At 50.0% G+C, this 24,825-nt stretch overlaps 1 protein-coding gene across 1 annotated transcript in view; it reads right to left on the bottom strand.

The window, feature by feature from the left end:
• LOC126642301 (discoidin domain-containing receptor 2-like) overlaps window positions 1–24,825 on the bottom strand; it is a 44,186-nt gene that overhangs the window by 2,602 nt on the left and 16,759 nt on the right. The window contains 14 exon segments of the mRNA XM_050319775.1: window positions 947–1,096; window positions 3,255–3,489; window positions 6,437–6,634; window positions 6,922–7,043; window positions 10,055–10,299; window positions 11,461–11,656; window positions 11,895–12,052; window positions 12,544–12,636; window positions 13,827–14,073; window positions 17,937–17,959; window positions 17,962–18,122; window positions 20,723–20,828; window positions 21,039–21,186; window positions 23,916–24,144. Of these exon segments, the coding sequence (XP_050175732.1) occupies window positions 947–1,096; window positions 3,255–3,489; window positions 6,437–6,634; window positions 6,922–7,043; window positions 10,055–10,299; window positions 11,461–11,656; window positions 11,895–12,052; window positions 12,544–12,636; window positions 13,827–14,073; window positions 17,937–17,959; window positions 17,962–18,122; window positions 20,723–20,828; window positions 21,039–21,186; window positions 23,916–24,144 (2,311 nt within the window).

Raw genomic sequence — 24,825 nt, 5'->3', positions numbered from 1 at the left:
GGCCTTTGTCTCCCAGAAAGCATGAATGCTTCAGAGGGATTCATCTTCCAGGAGACAGCAAAAAACACAAACCAAACCCATATTTACCACAGTAAAATCCAAATACTTTCAACTCACCGTAGACAACCCATGAGGCTTTCTAAGCATCGTGACAGCTTGTTAGCAGAGACAGAAAAAACACCTTTTAGAGCTTTTCTACAGCACAGCTTGGCAGAATGATTTTATTTCCCCCTCTCGTTTTTTAGGCTCACATCTTTTAGGCTCTGTATTAATCGGGAGACAGCGATTAACCACCCCCTAAATTTTATTTCCCTTAATTCTCTGGTGCTGAAGGTGATTTTTAGGAGAACAGTGAACTGTTCTGAACTGGCACTCCAGTTTTGGGTACTGAGGAGCTGGAGCATCCTGCAGCAGCACTGGTGTCTCTGGAGGGCAGCAGCAGTGGGGTGCACAGTCCTGGGAGTGACTGAGAGGGGACAGAACGACACAGGGAAGCCCTTCAGCAACTGGGAGATGGCCAAAGGCCTCCTGGGTTATGTGGAGATACTACAGGGAGTATCTAATCCCTGGGGAGCTACAAATCCTCCCTCCCCACCTCCCTAAGTGCTTCCTCATCTTTCAGAGGCACTGCTGGGGGGAGAGAGCTGGCAAAGGAATTGTGCAGGAGAGCCTGGAAAAGCCAAGGACAGGGCAGAGTAAAGTGTAATAATGAGAAAGAAGCACTGGACAGGGCCAAAGGATTCTTCCAGTGGGACTCCAAGAGAGGGAAGTTGGTGCAATAAGGCCAGATAAAGGGGAGGAGAGGCAGGACACAGGTGAGAAGCTGAGTAGCAGCAGCAGAGACTCCTGCAGATGAGGTTAAGACCAGCAGAGAGGCCCTGGGAACATCCAGCTGGATGGGACCAGCTCCAGGGAGGGAAGGAAGGAGCTGTGTTTGCCTCCTCACCTGCCTGCCCTGGCTCCTGAAGAACTCCCCGGTGTTCTCGATGACCTGCTCATCCGAGAGGAGGCTGTAGGGCTGCTCCTTGCACAGCACAAACATCTCCCACAGGGTCACCCCAAACGCCCACACGTCGCTGGCCGTGGTGAACTTGCCCTGTGGACAGAAAAAGCACCTTGTAAGCCCAGGGTTGATTCACAGCCCCCCTTCAGCAAAACCCCTTTCAGTCTGCACCCTCTGCAGCTGAATCCACGGCTGGGAAAGTGCTCCCAGCAGAGCAGGGGAGCTGCTCTCAGCCACACACAGAGGGGCCAAGGCGGGGCATGGCTTTTGTGGGGCAGGAGCAGTCGTGGCACCCCTGGGACAGCTCCAAGAAGGTGCAGTTTTCACTGGGGCAAACCTGTTGTTAACAGGGAACAGGTCCCAGAGAGAGCCAGAGACTTGTGGCCCTCCTGAGACAGAGTGTTTGAAGCAGAAAATGAACTGGGGGGGTGGACAGCCACTGTCTGCCTGCACCTGAAACAGCTGAGAACAGAGAAAAGCCTCTGAAGGGGAAAGCAAAGCCCTGGGGGTGAAAGCAGAGCTGCAGCAGACTCCAGACTCTCAGAGAAAACTCCGAGATCATTTTGATGCTTGCACATTAAGAAGCCAGTGTGACAGTGTGCTTGCTGTCCCTGTTTTGTGTCTTCCAAAAATGTGCCCAAACTGGCTGTGTTTGGAACGACGTGTTCATGGAGAAAAACCAGACAGCTCAGAAAATAACACACAACACTTGGGGGGCTGGAGGGCCTGTCTGGGCTGAGAACACCCAAGCCCTGCAGTGGCCAGGCTCTATCTGGCAACCCCTGCAGCCTGGCAAGGTTTAGAAGACATTCACACAAGGAGAAGATGGGAGTGACTTCTGGTTGAGATGCAGCTGTAACCAGGAAAAGAGGGTGAATTTAGGAAAGCCTAGGCCTGGTAGCCTTTATACCAGAGAGAATTACAATTTTTCTGGGTATGTGGAGAGCATGTTGTAAAAATAAAAATGCAACCAAGTGATCTCATCAACTACTCTGAGAAAGAAATACAGGGCTGAATATTAAGGAAGTGCCTGCAGGCTGGGTGGAACAGTCTCCTGAGGGAAGACAGCAGGACCCTTAAACATAAAACCAAACCCCAGCTCAAAACCAGACTTGGCTCTTGAAACTCAGAAAGTTTTGTCCCTGCCCCTCAGAGCTTCCCAGCTGGGAAAATAAGCCCAGGAAGGCAACTTCCTTACAATTCCAGCAGGAATCCTGAAGGGCAGGCACAGAAGAGAATGATGGCTGAGAACAGAGGAGGGCTGAGGGCAGGGATGCCATCCAGAGGGACGTGGACAAGATCAAGATCAAGTGGGCCCATGGGGACAATGGTTTAACAAGGCCAAGTGCTGGTGCTGCCCCTGGGTCAGGGCAGCCCCAGAATCAATCCAGGCTGGGGATGAGCAGATGGAGCAGCCCTGGGGGAAGGACTTGGAGGGGCTGGTGGGGGAGAGGCTGAACATGACCCAGCCCACAAACCCCCGTGCCCTGGGCTGATCCCCCAGCGTGGGCAGCAGGGTAGGGGGGAATTCTGCCCCTCTGCCCCCTCAGGTGAGACCCCCCTGCAGAGCTGCCCCAGCCCTGGGAACAGCACAGCAAGGACAGGGAGCTGCTGGAGAGAGTCCAGAGGAGGCCATGGAGATGCTCCAAGGGCTGGAGCCCCTCTGCTCTGGAGCCAGGCTGGGACAGCTGGGGGGGTTCACTGGAGAAGAGCAGGCTCCAGGGAGAGCTGAGAGCCCCTTGCAGGGCCTAAAGGGGCTCCAGGAGAGCTGGAGAGGGACTGGGGACAAGGGATGGAGGGACAGGACAAGGGGGAATGGCTTCCCACTGAGAGAGGTCAGGGACAGATGGGATATTGGGAAGAAATTTTTCCCTGTGAGGGTGGGCAGGCCCTGGCACAGGTTTCCCAGAGAAGCTGTGGCTGCCCCATCCCTGGAAGTGTCCAAGGCCAGGCTGGAGCAACCTGGGCTGGTGGAAGGTGTCCCTGCTCATGGCAGGGGGTGGGACTGGATGACCTCCAAAGGTCCCTTCCATCCCAAATCCTTGTAGGGTTCTGTGCTGTCTCTGCAAGGACTCACTCCTTTCCCAGGACATGAGTTATGTCCAGCACAACCCAGTGCACTCCTCACCTGGGGCCACCTCCAGCACACACCGTGGTGCTGCCAGGACTGTCACACAGACAGGTGCCACTGCTTCAGGGGCACGCTGCAAATCAGAGGAAGGAATAAAGGCAGGCTTTGTGCAGCCCCTACCAGGAGGATGCTTTCCCAGGCCATCCAGCGAATGGGCAGCACAGCTCTCCCCTGGATCCTGTAGTAATCCCCACTGTAGAGGTTCCTGCTCATGCCAAAGTCTGCGATCTTGATGGTGTAGTTGTTCCCCACCAGGCAGTTGCGAGTTGCCAGATCCCTGTGCACAAAGTTCAGGGATGCCAAGTACTTCATCCCAGAGGCGATCTGGGTGGCCATGTACAGCAGGTTGGAGTGGCTGCACGGAAAGAAAGCAGAACAGAAGGAAAAAAAAAAAAAAAAATCAACAGAGTTCCCCACAGTCAACTCTTCCTGGCACTTTATGTGCTACAGTGACCTGTCACTTTATTTTCTGCCATAACACTGGAACTAAACTGTCTCATTTCAGGGCACAAAGAGCCTCCCTTGCCAGACTAAGTCTCCTGAGCTGACTAAGCAGGAACAGACAAGCTGTCCCTGAAATTCAGGCCCTCAGAATCTGACATCCTTTAGATTTTATTTTTTTTTTCAATATCAAGCGTTAATCTCAAGATTTTCAAAGAGTTCGTGCATCAAAGCACCAACTTTTTGCACAGAGACATGAAAAATTAGGCTGTACAATCTCAGAATCTCATATCTTATGAACCACTTAGGCTGGTATTTCAAACACCACCACTACTGCCTGCTTGTATTAACATAAGTACGTCACTCCACATGAAAGAGAGCCTTACTATTTTTAAAAAAATATGTTAGACTTCACTGAAAATAAAAACAGATGCATTTTCCACCTAATTTAATTTTAATTCCCCCATCAGCAAAATGAAGATAGCATTAATGAAGTTACATGCTACTCAGACAGAGTTTGGACCATCAGACTCTCAGCATTCTCCACACACCACTGCTCTGTTTCCCACTGTGCATCTCAAGTGCTTCACAGGACCAAGTGCTCATCAGAGCACATCTGGTGAACAGGTCACAGCATTTTTCTGGTAAGGGTCAGAATAAGAAAGACTTACTCTCCTTCTCTTTGTGTTCTGACAATCACAGAATGGTTTGGATTGGAGAGGACCTTAAAGGTCATCTTGTTCCACCCCCTGCCATGGGCAGGGACACCTTCCACCAGCCCAGGTTGCTCCAAGCCCCATTCAGCCTGGCCTTGGACACTTCCAGGGATGGAGCAGTCACAGCTTCTCTGCCCAACCTGTGCCAGGGCCTGCCCACCCTCACAGGGAACAATTTCTTCCTCACATTTCATTTTAAGACCACTGTCCCTTGTCCTGTCGTTATCTGTCCCTGTAACAGCTCCCTCTTCCTCCCCTTCAAAAGCCCCCTTAAGGTACAAGGAGGAAAGCACTACCATGTTATCTGAATGGCAGCACTGCAATGTATCCAGCAATGACAGATGCACTCAATCTACCCCAAGCTGCAGCTGAGCTATCACTGGGGTGATCCAGAAGAGCAGACCTGCCTTTGGAAAGCAGCAAAGCTGGTGGAGAAGCAGCTGGGGGGGCCCAGCCTGGAGAAAAGAAGGCTCAGAGAGGACCTTCTCACTCTCAACAACTCCCTGGAGGTTGGAGAAGGTGGGGGTCAAGCTCTTCTCCCAGTGGTAGGACAGGAAATGGCCTCAAATTCCATCAGGGGAGGTTTAGGTTGGATATCAGGGAAAATTTCTTCACTGAAGGGGTTGTCCAGACCTGGCACAGATTGCCCAGGGCAATGGTGGGAGTTCCCATCCCTGCAGGGATTTAAAAGCCATGGGGATGTGGGACTTGGGGCACAGTTCAGTGGTGGCCTTGGCAGTGCTGGGAGTACACTTGGACTCGATTATCCTGGAATGGAGGGATAGCAGGGGGATGAATTTCAAGCACCAAAGAGCCATAAGGACTTGAGAATGTTGTGACCTCTCTGCAGGAAAGGGCTTGGCCACCACATTTGATGCACCAAATACTGGGTTTGAGAGAGGAGTGGGATGGCTGGACCTTGTCACATCTGTGAGACACCCCCAGGCACCAGCAGAGCCAAGCAGTTCTCTCTGGCAGGGGGATTCATGTCACTCTCAGTAAACAACCCCAGCTACCTGAGCCAGTCTGCTGCCTTTAATGTGACACTGTGTCTGGCTGGAGGGACAAAAGAGGCTGAAGGATCAGCAGGAGAGAATGAAAAACTAGAGGTTCCAAGTAATGGAAACCAAGGAAGAACAATGTGAGGGACAGTGCTGAAGTCACATGAGAAGTGAAGAGGAGACAAAGAAGAAAGAACATTTTGAGGCTTTAGCCGGGGAAAAAAAGCCACAAGTCTAAAGGTGAATGATGTTTCTGATGTGCAGGAAAGGCAGGAGACTGGAGAGGGTTGGAATATGTCTCTAGTCAGATGCAAATCCTCTCATCCTGCAGCTCCTGGTGTGTCCTGACTGCAGGATGCCAGGTTAGCACTCCCAACAGGACCACTGACAGGTTCTGGCAGCAACTGTGGTGTTGCCTGGACATGGTAAAACCCAGTCATGTTCTGTCCAGCCCCTCAGAAACTGGCTCTGCCCAACTGCCTCGTGCTTGAACCACAAATCTATCCAATCCTTTGGGGAGAACAGGCCAAGGGCTCAGCAGTGCCCCAGCTCCTGAGCAGTGCAGGGTTCTTTATCAAGGCAGAACACGTTAGTCCTGCACACAGCTCTCCTCTGAGGAAAGGATTTCTGCAATAGCAGGGATGCTTTTATGTCAGATTTAATCCTTCCATTGAGGAGGGAGACAAATGCCACCACTGACAGAAAATGGTTTTCCTTGCCAAATATTCTCCTTCCGTAGGCTGATGAAATCTTCTCCTTAGTGAAGCTCTACACTCAGCAATATTTATCAGACATCCAGAGAACATATGAACCTTCTTAAAAGCTTAAGAGACATTCCTGATTTTCATCCCAAAATTCCTGCTTCTCATATTAATGAAATACTTGATGCAAGCCTTGTAACGCAAACAGATGGCCACATCAATAAACAACACATCAAGATGGTCACAGCCCACAGTCAGGGACACTTCAGGGGAACACAGACTTCCAGGGGCCTCAAGAACAGCACCCTCCCCACAAAGCAGGACTGGTGTCCACGTGCCATGGCAGTGGTTGGGCTGGAGGAAGGTCCCTGCCTGCAAGGCACAGCAGACGAAACTGGCAGCTCTCTGTTGTTATTTATCCCCAAACTGGCAGTTCCTCCTACCTGACACAGGGAATATTGTTTGAAATGGCAAATTTGCTGTAGATCTCCCTCTGTGACAGGAACTGGTTGAGGTCCCCGTTCTCCATGTACTCTGTTATCATGCACAGGGGGTCATCGCGCACACACACCCCCAGCAGCCGGATGATGTTGGGGTTCTTCAGCCGTGACATGATCTTGATCTCCTTCAGGAAATCGTTCCTGGTAAAACAGAAAACATGTCTGAATCCTAAACTATCCCCCTGTCACAGGAAAGCACAAAGGGCATGTGAGAACATCTCAGTTCAGGGTCAGGATTAACACAGCATTTCAGGTTGACATTACAGCTATCCCTATTCCCCACTCCCTGCCGTGTCCTGTTCCTTCCATGAACACATGGAACATGCACCAGAGACACATGACACTCTTACACAAGTGCCCCACTAAAGCTGCTGCTTGGAGAGTATTTGCTTTCCTGCCCAGCTGGTTGGTGTGGCAGGTGCACTTACCTGGCTGTTTTGTTGACATCTGATCTCAGCATCTTCACTGCTACGAGAACTGGCTGGTGAGTGAATTCTGAGGACGAGACTCCCAGGAATTCCAGCAGGCCATCAGCTTCACAAAGGTGCACCTGCAGGGCAGAGGGCAGAGGCAAACATAAGAGCATGAACAGGCAGAAAATCAGAGGAAAACAACATCGCTGGTTTGGTCACTGCTGGCAGAATGACCAAGTGAATGATCTACTGAAGGTGACAGTTCTGATCAGAAATAACCCTGGGTTGGCCCTAGATCCTGGACAAAACATTCCATACACTACAGGGCCCGTGGCACAGGAATGCACAGGGCTTGCAGCCCAATGTGTATCCAACAGATTGAATCCTGTGTTTCTTCACAAGAATTCTTCACAGACTCTGTGAGGTTCTGCACAGTCTCAGCCTGGTGCAGCAGCTTCCTGGGGCAATCCAGTTCACCCAGTACAGGCTGGAGGTGTTCAGAAAGGCCCCTGAGCCTGCAGGGGTCTGCTCTGCACGTGCAGGCAAAGAGCACAACTGCAGCAGGGCTGGCAGGGACAGCACCTCACACCAGCCACAGGAGCCCTGAACTGTCCTGCAGCCTGGCCTGAGTCACTGCTCAGACTTTACTCAGGAGCATCCAGGAACTACAGCCAGTTATCCAAAGTCCTCTAATTCCAGAGGGAAAAAAAAAAAGGAGAAAAATGTGGCTGTGTGTATCTGTGATGTGAACACCTCCCCTGTGCATTGATGAATAGTCTGATGACAGAATTCCAAATTACTTCTGATAAACTAACAAACAAAGACATAAAATTACTGCCAGGGTTGTACAGGAAGGGGTGACTGCTTAAAGAAGTCACCAGAATGAGTATCCAAATGGAGACCTGGGTGGGGAAAGCAGCCAGACCTGACTGTGTGGAGAGAACAAGGACTGGAGGGAGGGGAGCAGACTGGATGTGTCAGTCAGACCTGCAGCACTGAGGGGAATGTAATGGGAGCACGATGAATTTTGTATGAAAAAAAGCAGCAAGAACTTCAGTGACAAAACATGGTGAGGGGAAAAACGAGACAGCACAGAAAATGGGACAAACATGCAGAACAGGAAGAGAAGTACAAAGGTGCTGCTGCAATTCCACAGGGAATGAATCTGCTGTGGTCAAAGTACAGTCACCAGAGCTGGAACAGGGAGCAGAGCCACAGGATCAAGCACAGGTGTTCCAAGTGCAGGTAATGTGTCACTGAGTCCAGGGTGGGGATGGTTAGGAACGAGGAAGAAAAAAAAAAGACTGAAAGGTAAAGAAGCTTTGAGTGGAGAGGTGAAAGCAGCAATGAGCCATGTTTCTAGAAGCAAGGCTGCACACTGAGCCAGAGCAGTGCAGCAGAGCACAGGGGGATCAGTTTGGCAAAGACTAAGGAGGTGAGGAGGAGAGATGAGAGAATGTGGAGGCAGCAAGTCTGCAAAGGTGAGGGAAAGAGCCTGTGATGTGAGGAAAGGAACAGGCTCTGAATCCACCCCCAGGGGAAATGGAGATGGGAGAGCCATCTCCCACCAACACAAAGGAGGAGTTCTTACAGTTAACAGAAGGACAGGGATGAGAGAAAGGAGAAACCAGAAGCAAAACAATGAGAAAATAACCCTCTCTTGTCCCAACTTTTGGAGCACAGCCCAAGGCAGATCCAGGTAGCAGCAGAATGGGCTACACTGACAGCCAGGTGAAGAGGCTGAGGATGTCAGAGCCTTCCCAGCACACAGACTGAGCCAGGAAGAAGTGAGGAGACAGGGAAAGGGGCTGGGACAGGGGAGGTGTGGTGTCAGAAGGAGGAAGCAGCCAGTAAAGGGCTGTGCTTGCCAAAATGTGGCTGACAGGTAGAATTAAGGCTGTGAATGACCGAAAACTGGGAAGAAAAAAAAATGACACTGGAAGAGTGAGAGCAGGAGAGGGGAAGAGCTGCTCAGGATGGAACTAGGGATGGTGTGGAAATGAAGAAGCGAGAGAAGAAAAGGCAGGGTGACAACATTCACAGCCTGAAAGGAGCTCAAGGAGCAAAGGGAAAGCTTGGTGGATGACACATGTGTGCATCACAGTGCCTGAAGCTGCTGACAAACTGGGGCTTGAGCAGCAGCAATGCTGGAGAATGAGGGCACCACAGTGCTTGGGAATGTCTGGCTTTGCTTGGGTCAGTGTGCAGAGCATCCCCAGAACCTTCATCTGGGAATGGGAAAGCTGTTTTTACAGCTAGGATCCATCTTAGCTGGACTCTCTAGAGAGTTTTCAAACTCACAAGCCTAAAGGTGGGTGACAGCCATCACATTTGAGATGTCCATGGAAGACATGAAGCTGAATTCCCACCTCCAGGCCTTTTCCAGGAGGTCATTAATAGGGATATAAACAGCCAAAAATCAGAGAAGTTTGCAAAGTTCATTTGCTGGGAAAGGCTCCTGTGGTACCAAGCACAGCCTCACAGCTGCAGAACAAGGCTCTGTGGCCCAGCCTAGGGAACATCAGCTTTCCCCAAGGGCAAATATATATTACATAAAATCATAGATTCATAGAATGTTAAAGGGTTGGGATGGACATTAAAGCTCCCAACACCCCCAGAATGGGCAAGGACACCTCCCATTAGACCAGAGCTCAGACTTAACTGAGGAGCATCCAGGAACTACAACCAGTTATCCAAAGTCCTATAATTCCAGAGGAAAAAAAGGGAGAAAAATATGTGTGTGTGTAATGTGAACACCTCCCCAGTGATGAACAGTCTGATGAGTACACACAATTCCACATTACTTCTGATAAATTAACAAATAAAGACATAAAATTACCACCAGGGTTGTACAAGACACTTGTTTAAGAAGCTACCAGAACGTGTATCCCAGTGGAGAGCAGCCAGGAAAGCACCCAGGAACTACAACCAGCCATCCAGCTGCTCCAGGCCTCACCCACCCTGGCTGTGAACACTGCCAGGGCTGGGCCATCCACAACCCTCCCTGGGCAGACTGTTCAAACCCCTCTCCCAGTAAAGAAAGGAACACAGAGCCCTCAGCCCCACCCAGAGGCGGCTCAGAAGACTCTGCTCCGCCAGGCACCTCCTCTCTCCCGCTGGAGCAGCGGAAGGGAAGGGCTGTCTGTACCTCTCCAAACTGCCCCTCTCCCAGCTTCTCCTTGAGGCGCAGCTGCTGCCGAGGGAACTCCCCCACGGAGATGTCCTTCTTGGTGAGGGAGTCCACGGTGAGGGCGGGCACGGCGTACATGTTGTTGCCGGTCACGCCCTGCAGGTGCACGATGTCGGTCTCGGCGTAGTGAGGGACGTTGTTCTGGAAGCCCTGGTGAGGGGTGGACTTGGTCAGGTCGGGCTCAGCGTAGTCCCCGCTGCACACTGAGGGCAAAACAGAGAGGGGGTGGTGTCAGACCTCCTCAGAACCAGCTCCCACTGCTCTCAGTCCCACTCTCAGTCTGCTCAGTTCCTCTGGGAATTCAGCCCAGCTGCTGCTGTGCTGAGGGACACCCACCCGGGACACATTGCCTTGTTTCAGCCAGGGCTTCCACCAGAACGAGCCACATTTCTGCAGGCACCAAAATACCTGCGAGCCACCAGCTAATTCCTGTTCGACACAGCCTGCTCTAGTCAGTCATGAGAGTTAAAGTTCTTGCCCAGACATGGAGAGGTGAGTCTGAAGTGATTTTCTGATTCATCCTAAATACAATCTGTTCCCATTACCTGACACAGGGATGTTGTTTGTGACACCAAACTTGCTCTGGATTCCCTTCTGCAGCAAGAACTGATTGAGGCTTCCATTTCCCACATCCTTTGTTAGCACACCACACTCCCTCTGACAGCTTATTCACATAAATATCATGGGGTAGCACTCCAGAATTAACTCCCTGCGTGGTCAGTATGACACAGAACCTTTGTTCTGCTTCAAATTCACACCCTCACTCAATCCAACCAGTCTCTCTGTGCAGCTCAATGCTGGATCTTAGCAACTTGCCAGTGTGAGGAATGCAGGAATGGGACTGCCCTTCCATCCACGGCTCGGCACTGCCATTGCTGAGCACAGAACACTGTTGGAAATGTTCCTCTCTGCGTGGGTCCAAAAGCTGCCCCAGGGCTGGAAGCCAGGACACCACTGACAGCTCCCTGCTGCATTTTCCTCCGCTTTTTCTGAGAAAAAGGTGCTAAAGGTCTTCTCCCAGGAGTGCTGCAGGCAGCCACTCCACTGCCACGAGACAAACAGAGTGTGAGTGCTGTGACTGCCCAAACCAGCTGCTAAAAGATGACCTGGGTAATGTATAAACAGTCTTCACATAAAACAATAAAAGGCCACCACCCTCTAGTGGGGCTGCTGCTCCAGCTGTCACAGTTACATGCCAAAAAGTTCCAGAGCTCCAGAATACTGCCTGAGGTCCCTGGGTTAAGTATTGTATTGCACAGGAGTCAAAGATGAGAACTTAAGACACTGAAAAGCAGCACATTTTTATGGTCTGACAGAAATAATAAAAGAATAAACACATAACTTCCAGAGACTGATGACATTACCTGAATCCTCTGCACTTTGGGAGAGCTCTGGCAGCTTTTGGAGTAGAGTAGCTGGTTGGTGATACTCCAAATCCAGTGGGAAGGCACGTTCATAGGTGGGATTTGACTGGTGGATCTGGGTCTGGTTGTTGGCGATGGTGTAGCTGTAGAAGGAGAGGCGAACAGTGGCATCCTCCTCCAGGATTCGACGTGGGGCCTGCAGGAGAGAGGGGAAAAAACACTGAGGCCACGCTCAGCTGTTTAGTAATGTGTTGGCTGCAGCCACAGCAACTTCCAGTAACATCTTGGATAGGGCTGGCATCCTCCCCTGCTGTGAGAACAGCTTTAGCTGCTCTGTGGAGCTGGGGAAACCTCGTGCTTTGCACAAGTCTGAGCTCACCAGGGTTAATGATTAGCACTGAACTTGTGTCTGCAGAACAGCCACACTGTATTACCTTCTCCAGCCTTTTCTGAACATACTGCTTCCAAAGAATGATGATTATAATCATCAGGAGCAGCAGAATAATAGCCACAAGGCAGCCCACGAGGATGGAGGTATTGGAGTCATCTGCCTTCTCGCCTATCCAGGTGCTGGTTACAGAAGATGTGGTTTCTGCAATCAGAGAGGTACAGAGAAGAATCTGGAGTTAAGGCACTGGTTGTTATCTGTGCTGGCCAACCTCTTACAGTTTGGTACAGAAGAGATCTTGGGCAGCTCACTGAGCATCACCATTAGCTTGTTCACATCTTGCTCTTATCAGAAATTCTGGTTTTGGAGGCTCACAGATAAGAACTGTGCAGAGACCTTCTGCAATCAAAGACTGTCCTTAGCAGAACAGGCCCTGCAATGGATCCATACTAGAGAAGACAGTGTTCAGAGCTTCACTGGCTGCACATATACCTTCAGCCCACACTCCAGGGCCGCCCCAGCCAGCTGAGGGAAGAAAACACCTGAGGCTGTGGGATGCTGCCCTGTGCCTGAGGGCAATAACCAGGCCATCCCCAGCTGCCCAGAAATGGAGGGAGAGACCACATTCACTAGGATGGCACTGCAATCCCCTAGCACTTGAGCCCCTGGCACGGCTAAGGGACAGAGATCCTTACCCCAGGTGCCCTCAGTAACGTTGTACTCTGTTTCCAGCACATCCGTCGTGATTGTTGCCGCCGTGACAAAACTGGGATTCACACTCTCCATGTCTGTGGAAGGGAAGGGAACGTGTCAGTGCAACAAAACCTCCCTGCTCCTGCCAGCATTCCCTGCAATCCCAGCTGGGCTGAGGCCCAGGCAGGTCAGGAACAGTCTGAGAAAGGATTCCCGAGCCCTTCCCAGCACAGCTGCGGGATGAGCCTCTGCACCAAGCAGCACGTACAGCCCGGCCACAGCACAGCACCAGCGAGTGCAGGGCCTGCCCTGAGCTCAGCCACACACAGGGGCCCAAAGAAGAGCCTTTCTTCCATTTTAGCATCATCTAAGAATAAGGCTGGACCAACAGCCTGCTTGGTCCCACATGTGACAGAGTAGCCAGGAGGGGCTGCTGTCAGCGAGGTCAGCAGTGAGCAGCACCCAGAGCATTCCTTCCTCAGGAATGTCTTCCTGCTACAGCTGATGAGCTACAGTCAGCTCATGTCATCATCAGGGCCAGTGGTTTTCTCCAAGTGTCTTGCCCTTTCCCTTCCAGAGCCTTTTAAAGCACCTCATGGCACCAACTTCTGCATCATAGTTAAGACTTGGGAAAAAAAAAAAAGTCTCTCATTTTTAATAATCTGCTAACTTGATCATCATCTGTAGATCTATTAAAATTATTCACAACAAAATACTTGGTAAAGAGAACTAAAAATCAACCTCATAACCAGCAGGCAACTGGGGAAGCAGAGGGGCAAATACCAATCTCTTCACTGTCATGACCAGTGACAGGACTCAAGGGAACAACTGGAGCTGAGTCAGGGCAGGGTCAGGTTGGATCTCAGGGAAAGGTTCTTCCCCCAGAGGATGGTTGGCACTGAACAGGCTCCCCAGGGCAGTGGGCACAGCCCCAAGGCTGCCAGAGCTCCAGGAGGGTTTGGACAACGCTCTGAAGGACAGGGTGGGATTGCTGGGGTGTCTGCGCAGGGTCAAGGGTTGGAATTGATTATCCTGAGGGGTTCCTCCAACTCAGGATATTTTATGATTCTATGAACTGTGTCAAAAAGAAGAATTGCTCTTATGGTCCAATTTTTGGTAGCCTTGGTCGTGCTCCTGCACATGTGCATCAGCAGCAGCCTGGAAAGCATGCACTGAAGACTTGTCCCACCTCCTCCTTTCCACTGTGGGGCCCCACAGTGCCTTCACTCTGTTCACCCCACACATCCTGTACCTCCACACTTCGTGCTGCCAGAGGAACCCTCACCTGACTGGAAGGAGATCTCGCTCATCATCATCCAGGTGTCAGCGAAGTAGAAGCGGCACAGGATGGCTTTGCCCACGCGCTGGTTCAGGGGGACGGTGACGAACCTGGCGCTGGGGTTCTTGTCATCCAGGACTGTGGCCACCCCCACAGGCTCAGGCTCCCAGTCTGCAATCAGGCGTGGTTTGAACAGGCACTCCACCCTCTGGAAAATCTTCACCCCCTTGGAAAACATGTTGTTACAGTGCACCTTGGAAGAAGAGAACAGATCCATCAACCAGAGGTTTACTGACACCTACAACAAGCCTCAAGGATTTTCCATCCATGAAAATTTTCCATTCCCAGTATCTCCCTGTAGGAATACAGGCCCAATGACTTGTTCCAGTTTAGCTCCCAGTGTGCAATGAGAATATCTGTGCAAAAAGTTCCTTCTGAAACAGCTCTAAAACTTTACTTGCAAAAGCTACACCAGTGGTCACCTTTTGGCAGGCTCTGCAAAAGGCCAATATAAAAACCAATCCAACAAACCCTGTACTGATCTAAAGCCTCACAGATCAATTCTCCTTGAACACAGAACCTAAGAGGGGAAAGAAAAAACACACCTAGGCTTTAGACTCTATTAGTGGTGAAAATCTGATGTTATTTGAATAGCTAAGTGCTTGCCTGACATAAGCAGCTGGAACTGTTAGGCCACAAGTTGAACTTTATCTGAACTACGTGGTTCTGTTGTATAAATCAAAGATGGATTACAGTGAACCCTGGAGCTGATAATCTCATCATTAATAACAGTAAAGATGGATTATAGCAAAACTTGAAGATAAGAATCTGATCATTAATAATAGTTAGAACAGAGCAAAGTCGCAGCTTAAATATTACTTAAAAATTAATAGGTGGAGTGGACAGCCCATAGTTGTGGTCTGTGAACTGTAACAACCACATTACACAGACTACAGAACTGCTCAAAACCCACCTCAGAGGTCAGGGTGAAGGTGACCATGTGGCAACCTCTTGGTAATGAAACAGTGAAGCAATGGAAAATGAGAAGACCCAGACCCTCATATTGCTCTTGGACTGCTGCATGAGGGATCCCAGGGATTTCTTCGTCCACAATCCCTCTTTTGAGGCACCAGCTCGAGCTACCAGACATCACAACTGATCTGTGCCAATAAACCAACCTAACCTAGTGTCCAAAGTTTCTTTAGCACTTAGGAGGCTTTCAACATCTGCAGTCTAAGCTGATCTCTTCCAAAAACCCACTAAAAAGTACAAGCTCAAGGAGAAATCCCCCTGACATACAGCAGTTGTCCTGCTGTGGTTTCACCTTGAAGACAACTAAGGGTGTGAGTTTTGGGGAATCCATGATGTAAGGCTGCATCCATCAGCCTCTCCTCAGCAGGCTGTCCCTGCTGCAGTGGCACCTGTGGTTTAGCTGAAGACACTGGAATTTAAGTGCAGTCACTGCACTGCCACACTAACACCTCACCAAACAGGGGCATCTCCTCTCAGCTCCCAGTTACAGCTCCACACCAAGTGCTTCACAAACACCTCTCACACTGACTTCACACTCCCTGAGGGGTCTGTTTTACCCTCCAGGAACTGGGAGCAGCTTTCTCCCTCCCTGCTCCTGAGCTGCAGCCAAACCAAAAGGTGGCACCTCCATCCTCCTGGGCTGTGGCACTGCAGACCCACGAGCACCAAACTCCTGGCACTCTCCCAGGCTTCCAGCACCTCCAAGGAAGGAGATTTTGGGAACAGGGACAACGCTTGGAAGCATCTTCTATGCTGTAATATTTTGTCCTCAATGCAAATCTTACCCTGCTCCCTTTTTAACACATACCCCAGTGAGTTCTGCCATGCAGACCTGAAGATCTGGACCACAGTGACCAGGAACCAGAAGGAATCAGGTGACTCAAAGTCTTCAGAATCCCTCAGTCTGCTGCATTCTCATGGCCACAGTGGCCCAACCCTCCCCAGACCTCTAGGAATTATTTCCTAATGACTGGAGTGCATTGCCACTGTGACAACAACAGTTTCCAAACTATGCACAGCTTTGAACCCCATTAATTGCTTGGCCTCTGCCAGGTCCTGCAGTGAATAGCAGCGAAGCAGTAATGAGGAGAACAGGCCTGATGAGCAGTAAAAAGACAAAAGAAGAGTATTTGCATGTAATTAGGAACAGATGAAGCTCAGACAACATTATTCAATAAGGAGGAACAGTCATCCATAACAAGGCAGGGAAGCCTGATGCCTGGAATATACAATTTGGGCCATATTTGGACAGGAGCTGGATATGTTCACAACTTGGACTGATACAGAGACACTTTCTATTCCAAACACCTCCTACTGAAGTCCAATTTTACAGTATTCAAGCCTAAGTATTTTGCAATGCAGCTGCAATACTTGCTAACATTTATTTTTAACACTTTCTTGGATACTGGGAAAGTTGAGAGTGGGATAAAGCTACCAGGTACAAGGATACAAAAATTATTCACAGACCACCTGGCCTGTACAAAATAAATGCAAAGCTGAACCAGGCAACATTCAATCAATAATGAAGCCTAATGTATGCTAATCAAAAAACAGTTTTACAATGAAATACCAGATGAAACAGCTGTTTTTATAAGCTGATGTGTTTGGTTGATCAGGATGGTTGTGTTTACATGACAGACTTTTGGAAGGCTTTGATTTATCCACAGCATCTGCCTCCAATTAGCACAGTATGGACTCATGTATTACAGTAATTTGATTAAACACTGTCAACTAGTAAGTTTTACAAACTTTAGAGCACAAATTGTTCTCTAGGTGTTATAAAACAGGAATGGATTCCTAAATCAAAATTATTTGCTATGTTTTTCAGTGATCTGGAAGAGACAGCAGAATCACTAGCAATAAAATAAATTAAATGCAGGGGGGAGGGAGTTTCCAAAAATAATCTGAGGCTTTCAGGACTGACTCATGTCAGGGTAGTGAACTCAGGGACAAAATGTAAGTGATGCTTTCCACACTGGACTTTTATCCTGGACACCAGTAACTTGGAACTGGCTTTTAGCACAATACCAAAATCTTAATGACCACTGGCTCCTTCTCAGTTGGTCTGGAGGACTAAAATCATCACAAGATTTATAAACAAAAAGAATCATCCAAAAGCAGGAAATTGGTCCCATTCTTTCATGCAATTTTGATGGAAAGCCTGGATTTGGATCCAGATTCTGTACCTCCAAAAGGATACCAGCAAAGACAGCACTGGGTGACAGCTCCAGAAATGACCCTGGGTCTCACCAGGAAGGCATTGAGAAGTCCCAGCCAACTGAGTTTAGTAAAGCAAAGCTTAAGAGAGTGGTTTAATCACAGTGTACAAGCAGATTTCAGAGGAGGCAGGACTCTTATTTTTGCCAGTGAAAACAGGCAAAGAGCCAAGGGTTGCAAGTTAAAAATAGACAAAATAAAACCAGAGTAAAGTAACCACCAAAACAATTTACTTAAGGATGTGGTGGGTTCTCCTTCATTTGAAATCTCTACAAGAAAAGCCACCAATTCTTTTTAAAAGATCCTGCTGTTTACTACAGACTCAAAGTTCAGCTCGTGCTCTTCCTGCGTGTTTAAATAATTTCCCACAGCACAAGCACAGGCTGGGCCATCCAGAGAAACACTGGGGCAAAATGGAAGCACAGCCACATTCCTTTACCTCAAGGGTCAGGCAGTCCCTAGACAGTGAAGCCTAAATCCTAAATCCATCCTGGCTGCCCAAGCCCTGCTTCAGGTGTGTGTTTTGAATGCCTTTAACCAAATGCTCAAAGGAGAATGTCTGAGCTCTGCAGAGCAAGTGCTGCCCTGCTTCACCTTTCTGCACTGGCAACCTGGGACATCTCCAGCCCAAATTCTGCTGTCAGGCACCTTGCATCCTCCTGCTTTGGGAAGAGGACCCAAGGCCAGGCTGGACGGGGCTTGGAGCAACCTGGGACAGTGGGAGGTGTCCCTGCCCATGGCAGGGGGTAGAATGAGATGAGCTTCAAGATCCCTTCCAACCCAAACCAGTCTGAGATTCCATGACCCAAAGGGGCACACTGGAAGCCCCCAGGCCTGTCCCCCAGGAGAGGGACCCCCCTGACTCACCTTCATGGAGGTGAAGTTCCGGGTCGGTCAAACTGGAACTCCATCTCCACAGCGCCCGTGCTGAAGCTCTCGTTCTTCCAGCCCACGTAGTCATAGCCTGGCCACACCCGGTACTGGTGGCTCTGGGTGAAGTCATCCAGGCCCAGCACACCATCTGTGAGCTGGCCCAGCCCCCCATACAGGTGCCTGGCAAGGGAGAACCCACAGTCAGCCAGAGCAGCAGCAGGGGAGCTCCAATGTGAGAACACACAGGGCTTTCAACAGGTACCAGGAAAATATTAGTTTACTCTGAAACCACCCTGGACAAGAACTCATTCACTACTCTTATGCAACATCACCTTCGTTTTGTTTGGTCTGGGCTTGTAAAATTTTAAAAGGCAGAAGTTTTTGCACTGATATCAGGGACTGAGAGCAAAGCCAGGCTACGAGCACAGAGCCTCTTGAGAGCAAAAACTGACACTACAGAAGATGAAATGTGTGTCCTCCAAACACAGCTTGAGTTGCAGTATTTCACCATGGAGCTGCATGGGAGGAACACAGCTCCAGCCTGCCCTGGGGGAACCTGTGGGGAAAGATCTGCAGGCAGGCACAGAAACCAGGAAAGGGAGTAGTGAGATCATGGGCAGCTCACCCAGTCACAGACAGCTCTAACTGGGATCATTTCTGGCCTTTCTTGTGCAAGAGGAGGGTGTTATTGGCTGTTTCCAAGGCTGATCAGACTCTTTGCCAGGCTCCTGCCTCATTCCACTTCCTATCTGAGGGTGCAGAGCCCATTATACAGTTTTCCAGCACTGTCCCAGAGCAAAGATGACACTGTGGTCCACTCCTGACCCTTCTGGGAGCCAGCCCTGCCACATCCCTTGTCCTGCAGCAGGGAAAATGCAAAAGCTCAGGTGTGTCAGTGCCTGAACTCACTCCCTGGGCCAGTTTCATCTCCTGTCTCTGGGCAGCCTTTGTAACCCAGGCTGGGCTGCAGCTCTGAGTCCATCCCAGGTGAGCCCCTGCCACTGGAATCCAGGAACACATCCCTCTGGACTCCAAACCAGGAACAGCTGGAAGAGGCAGACTCCTGCTTCCAGGCCAGTTGGGTACGTGAACTAGAGGTTAAGTGGTTTGAAAGAGTCCTTGCTCAGCAGGTTGGGGTTTGTGCCTAAATCTGCAGCTCCCCAACACTCCCCAGCAGACCCAACTTTCCTAAGAAGTGCTGGACAGCTACACACAACAACTACTCATTGCTGCACACGAAACCTTCCTTTATGGATATCCAAGCTCTACTACATCAGCACAGCTTGAAAGTATCAGATATTAACACATAAAAGACATTGCTACCTGGTATCTTGCAACATCCTACAAGCATGAAGAATGTACTTCCCACCCTGTTATTTTAACCTCCAGCATGACAGAACACAAATAAGTTTACCAAAAAAAAAAAATCACCTTTAAGCATAAAAATAAATTAGGCAACAGTAAAAATTCACAGAAAGTTCACAGAAAAAATTCAGAGCTGAAACAGGACATATAAGAAAAACACCTCAAGTCAATGGATGACACCAGGTCACTGAGTAGACACTGTCAGATCAGTCATTATGCAATCCCTGCCCTGACAGGGATATGCTGTCCCAGGACACCCATGCCTGAGGTTTCAAGCCATTGAAACACACCCAAATCTGTATTTATAGCAAAGAAAGTGGTCATACTAAATGTTTTCAGTTCAGTTTAACATTTCTGATACAGACTCCTAATGCACCTTCCTTCCATGAGAGTCAACTGTGGGGTAAACCAGAGACACCTCAAAACATGCCACCCTACCTAACTCATCTCAGTGGGAAAAATTAACAGACCTTGTCAAAATCCAGTTACTTCAGGCTTTCTGACTCCAAATTGGAAAAGCATCATACCCAAGTAATCAGCCACCATCCTCTCATACCACATGGGCAGTGGTGCCTCTGCTGACCTGGAGCTTCTCACAGGGAGTGATGCAGTTTTCCAAGTTGTTTCAAGTCCATCAGAGAGCTCTGTTCTCAAAAACAGTATCTCAAATCTGTCCAGAAGCTCACAGGTACCCAGTGCAGGCCTGGAGTTCAGGTGTTGTGCACTTCCCTGGACGCTCAGTTTACCCTGGAGACCTCCTGCAACAGTTTGAGATGCAGTCTGCTAGAAAGTGCAGCTCAGGGGTCAAACTGCAGAAGCAACACAGGCAGTGAACAGGGGAAGGACCTTCATCTGCTCCAGGGACACTGGGACTGCACAGGCAGAAGATCCAGCCAGAACTGCCACTCCAGTCTGGGGCTACAGGAGAGCAGCAGCAATTTAAGACCTGCAGTATCAGTGACAGCTAAAGGCTCTACCTGAACCAACAGAGAAATCAGGGCAAGGAATATGATCAGAGTTAGAGACCAAGAGCCAGGAGGGCTTTAAGGCAAATCAGACATCAGGATTGTATGGTCACATCATGTAAAGGCTAAAGCTACAAATAAAGAGAACACTGAGTTATTTAAGAACAGAGTCATCTCTTTAAAGATCAAAACCAATAAAAAAACCTATTTCTTTCCAGCCAACAGCCTTTGTCAGCTGGGGGAAATGAATCTGATACACCCTGAGCCCTCCTTTAAAACACCAACTAACAGTGTGTCAAAGGGCCTGGAATAACAAAGCCAGGATGCTTTGGAGAACTGGTGTCTAGCTTGCAGCTCCCAGTGTTTGGGATACAAAATACCAGTGACAGAGTGAGAAGAAAGGAGAGAATCTGCACAGTGACAGAGAGAGAACAGGACAGCTTCTCCCACCTGCGCTCCTGGTATCCATCATAGGTCGAGTCATTCAGATAAACGATGGGGAAGCCAGGAGCCGCTATTGTCCCTCCTTCAGGGATGCTATAGGATGCCAAACCATCTAAAAAAGAAGGCCATACACCTCAGAAACACAGCAGCAGCAGCAGCCTTCCACCACCTCTGTCCACGGGGTCCTTTCGTCTGCGGCCTGGACTGACAGAAGCAGCTCCGTGGCCTGGGGTTCCCTCTGCACGTGTGGGGACGTGGGTGAGTCCCAGCCAGGGTCTGCAAGGACTGTGTTGCAGTGACAGGCATGGGAATGGGTACTTACCATACCAGACACAGCCATAGAGCTCCACCCTCATGCAGACAGTCATGGGCATCTCCGTGACGGGGATCACGCGGATGAACCGCGCGATGATGGGCGGCCGCAGATCCTTCAACACCACGTCGTAGGTGTCGATGTTGCCTTGGATCACCTGGGGGAGAAAGGTCCTTGCCAGCAACTTCTCCCCACTCTGCTGTTCGTTTGCACACTGGTGCACCTGTACCCTGCTGGTTGAGACTGGGGAGCTTCCCCAGATGGAGTCTGCAGAGGGTGAGCTGCTGCTGCTCCCCTCCTCCTCCCTGGCATGTGGCTCGTGGGGTGAAAGGTGCTGCCATCCCACCTCCTGCCCACTGCAGACCCCCAGCAGGCAGCACTGAGGGAGAGGAGACAGGCAGCTGGGAGGTGAAGATGCAATCTGTGTTGCAGACAGCTCCAGTTTACTCTGATGTTGCTCTTTCCTCAAGCGAGTCTCCATGTACGTTCCAACCACAGGTAACTGAGAGCTTGCCCTCATCACCTGGGGGAGGGTCCTGATGCCCTTGCTCTATAAGCCAACAAAATTCCAGAGGTGCTGCAGTGTTTGAGGGATGAAAGTGCAAACAGCTGCACAGGAGAGATCTTGCACTGACGTGTTGAGCATCACCACAGTCACCCCATCCAGCTGCAGTGCACTGTGACAGGGCAGGGACTGTCCCTGTCCCCTTCCCTCACTGCCACTGTAGCTCTGGGAGCAGCCTACTCTATTTTGGCAGTGTGTAGAAACAGCTGAGGCTGTCAATCTCCCCAGAGTGGACACAAAGTGCCCAAGAGATTTTTTTAGAAGAGATTTGAACTTATGGAAACAAAACTATGAACAGTTTCTATAGCAGCAGTCCAAATTACACCTGTGAGGGGTTCTGCTCAAAGTTGTTATTGGTGGGAAGGATGAATAAGGCTGAGGTCACTCAAAAGATCCCCCAGATTGCAATTGGTGATGTACAGGCAATTTAGAAGATGAGAAAGGTCAACAAGAGAGCAGGAGAGATCTCCAGAGAGTGACTGTGGTTGGAGAGACCATTGAGAAGTGAAAGACCTTATTGTATCACAAAAAGAAACCACTCAAGACTGACTGCATCTCCCTGAAGAGCAGCCAGACACATCTGGAGTCTACTGGACTGCATGGGATACTGTGATAGTCTCCTGGATGTGGCTGGACAGCTCAACAGAGGTGCACAGTCCCAGGAACTGAACACAGAAAACAGAAGGAAAGCCAAAAAGTAAAGTTCTCTTCCTCATCAGCTCCTCTACAGGCTCTAATCTGCAGCTTCTCAGTATCTCTTCCAGGAGAAACCCCCATCAGTTCTCCCAGTGGAGCAGGGACACTTCAGTAATTCTTGTCTTCAGGAACCAAGGGACACTGATTAACCCTTTCTGGTGGCCTATGATAAGAGACCTGGAAGCCACCTAGGCTGGCCCAACAAGGCCATGCTGACAGGAGATAAAACCCAAGAGGAGACAGCATATAGCAGAATATTCCATGCCTTCATCACAGAAGTGGGACAGGTCCTCCAGAGCTGGTCATTTGTCAGGCAATCTCTAAGGTGGCAGATAGGTCAAGACAAAAAGTCCCAGGTGGACAGAGGAAGAAAAGCTTCAGCCACCCCTCAGAAAGAGGCACCTTTGCATGGACTTCACAGTGGAAGTGCTGGCAATCCTGCCTGTCTTCTGAGATAAGCCAAGAAACATCTTGTGTAACATCCCCACAACATGGCTGCTCCCGAGCACACAGCTACCCAGGGCCAAAAATCCCACAGAGAATCAGTTGTGTGTTGAACAAACACAGCACCAGTTCCCAGTCCTGGACACTACTGATGCCAGTGCTCCCAGTGTCAGGAGTATCAGGCTGATAACACAATCTGATGAGGATTCACAGCACAGCACCACTCAACACCAGTGCCAACAGAAGGGACCATCCTGAACTGATGTCAGAGACAGGGGGACAAACTGACTCATTGCCTTTACAAGGGAAATAGAAGCTGGAGCTGACTGTCCTGGAGAGTTAAGCCCATTGAGTTTAAACTTCCCCTCCCATCTGCAAACACAGTGTTTGCAGCACACACCAAAACGTGAGGGATGGGCAAGACAATGGTAATGAACAAACAGCTGATCAAAGGTCTGAGTGAGCAAATAATTCATTAACAAGCTAAAGGTTGTTACCTGACAGTGCTACAGGCCCCACTGCAACTTCAAAAGCACCCCCAGTGCAAGAAAACATCACCACACCCAGTCCCTTTCTGGTCTGGCTTAGGTCTCCAGACTCCCCAAGCCAGCCTGAAGGACCAGGCCAGAGGAGCCACAGATGAGATGGGGATTCCTTCCCAGGGGAAGTTTAACAAATGCTTATGAACACAACCAGAGCTCAGCCAGCACCAAACTGTGTGCTCAGGTCTGGAAATAGCATTTGACACAGTTCTGATGAGTGGGGAAGCCTCCCTGTGTGCGCTCAGCACATTTTCTACTCTCTCAACTCCTTCCTGAACATTATCAGACACCCACAAACTCTTCTCCATTCCTTGCCGCCCCCTCCCTTTTTCAATCCCAAAGCAGGCATCTGCTTTGCAGCCTCCCATTTAGAAGCAAGCAAATGGCTGGTAGAGGGACACTCACAAGATGTTTGGGAGAGGCACAGAAAGGTAGTGAAGACACCCAGTTTTCCATCCCATCAACGGCTGTGATTTGGGGACCAGGTCAGGGGAGTGACAGTCCAACACCACAGCACACACAGAACTGAGGCAGAACTGGCAGTGAGGAAGCAGGAAAAAGCAGGATGTAGAGGGTGTGCTTTCTACAGTCTAGTTCTGAGACTTGCCCTGTGTGCTGCCCTGACCCCACTGCCCTCACCTTCCTGCCCTGGCGGTCCTTCCAGGAGATCCAGCGCTCCCCGTTCCGGCTGTAGTCCAGCCGGTAGGCGCGGGCGAACTCCTTGCCCGTGGCGCGGGCGTGACGGCCCTGGGTGCCAATCAGGGTGATGAAAAACAGCTTGTGCAGGTCGATCTGAAGGAACTGGACATCTTCTGGTTGCAACAAGCCCGCTGGGCACCAGGCTCCATCCCCCTCTTCCCTCTGTAACCTGAGGGGAAAAGCACACGCAGTACAAAAAATGGCGTTATCAGAAACTGAGGAAACACCAAGGCTTTGAGGACCAGGAGGAATCAACCAAAACAGCAAGTGAGACCTGGCAGATGGCTACCAAATACCTCTGCCCTCGGGGATGATGGTCAGCTGACACTTTTCAGAACAACTCCTCAGTTTCAGGTATCTTTCATTAACTGCTCAAAGTAATTTCTCTCCCAGATGTGTACCTTCCTGTTGATCAGAAACAACCATCCTGCTCACTGCTTTGTAGCACCTTGTGCATCCCCACTGCTCCTAAACCCCACATGGTAAGGCCTGAACTCCTGCTTGACCACCTCCTGCAGCTCTACCAAGAGGAGACAACTTAAAAATACATTTTAGCAAGAAAAGCTCTGCCCATCTGCAAATTATTCTGGGGCACCTCAATGTATATCTCACATTCCTTCAGCCATCAGAGCTGCTGGTACAGGACACTGCTGGGTGTGTGATGGTGAACATTGTGGCACCAGCTGCAAAGATTAAGGCATTTGTCCTTGGAAATGAGAGGCTGGGGGTTTCCAGCCTGGAAAAGAGGCTCTAGAGCCCCTTCCAGCATCTAAAGGGGCTCCAAGAGAGCCTCCTGACAAGGGCCTGGAATGACAGGACACAGGGGGAACGGCTTCCCACTGCCAGAGGG

The sequence above is a fragment of the Myiozetetes cayanensis genome, unplaced genomic scaffold, assembly GCF_022539395.1.
Source record: "Myiozetetes cayanensis isolate MyiCay16 unplaced genomic scaffold, myiCay2020 scf23, whole genome shotgun sequence".
In the NCBI taxonomy this organism is placed as follows: domain Eukaryota; kingdom Metazoa; phylum Chordata; class Aves; order Passeriformes; family Tyrannidae; genus Myiozetetes; species Myiozetetes cayanensis.
Note: the sequence above shows the minus strand (reverse complement) of the source record. Positions and strands in the feature narration are given on the sequence as shown.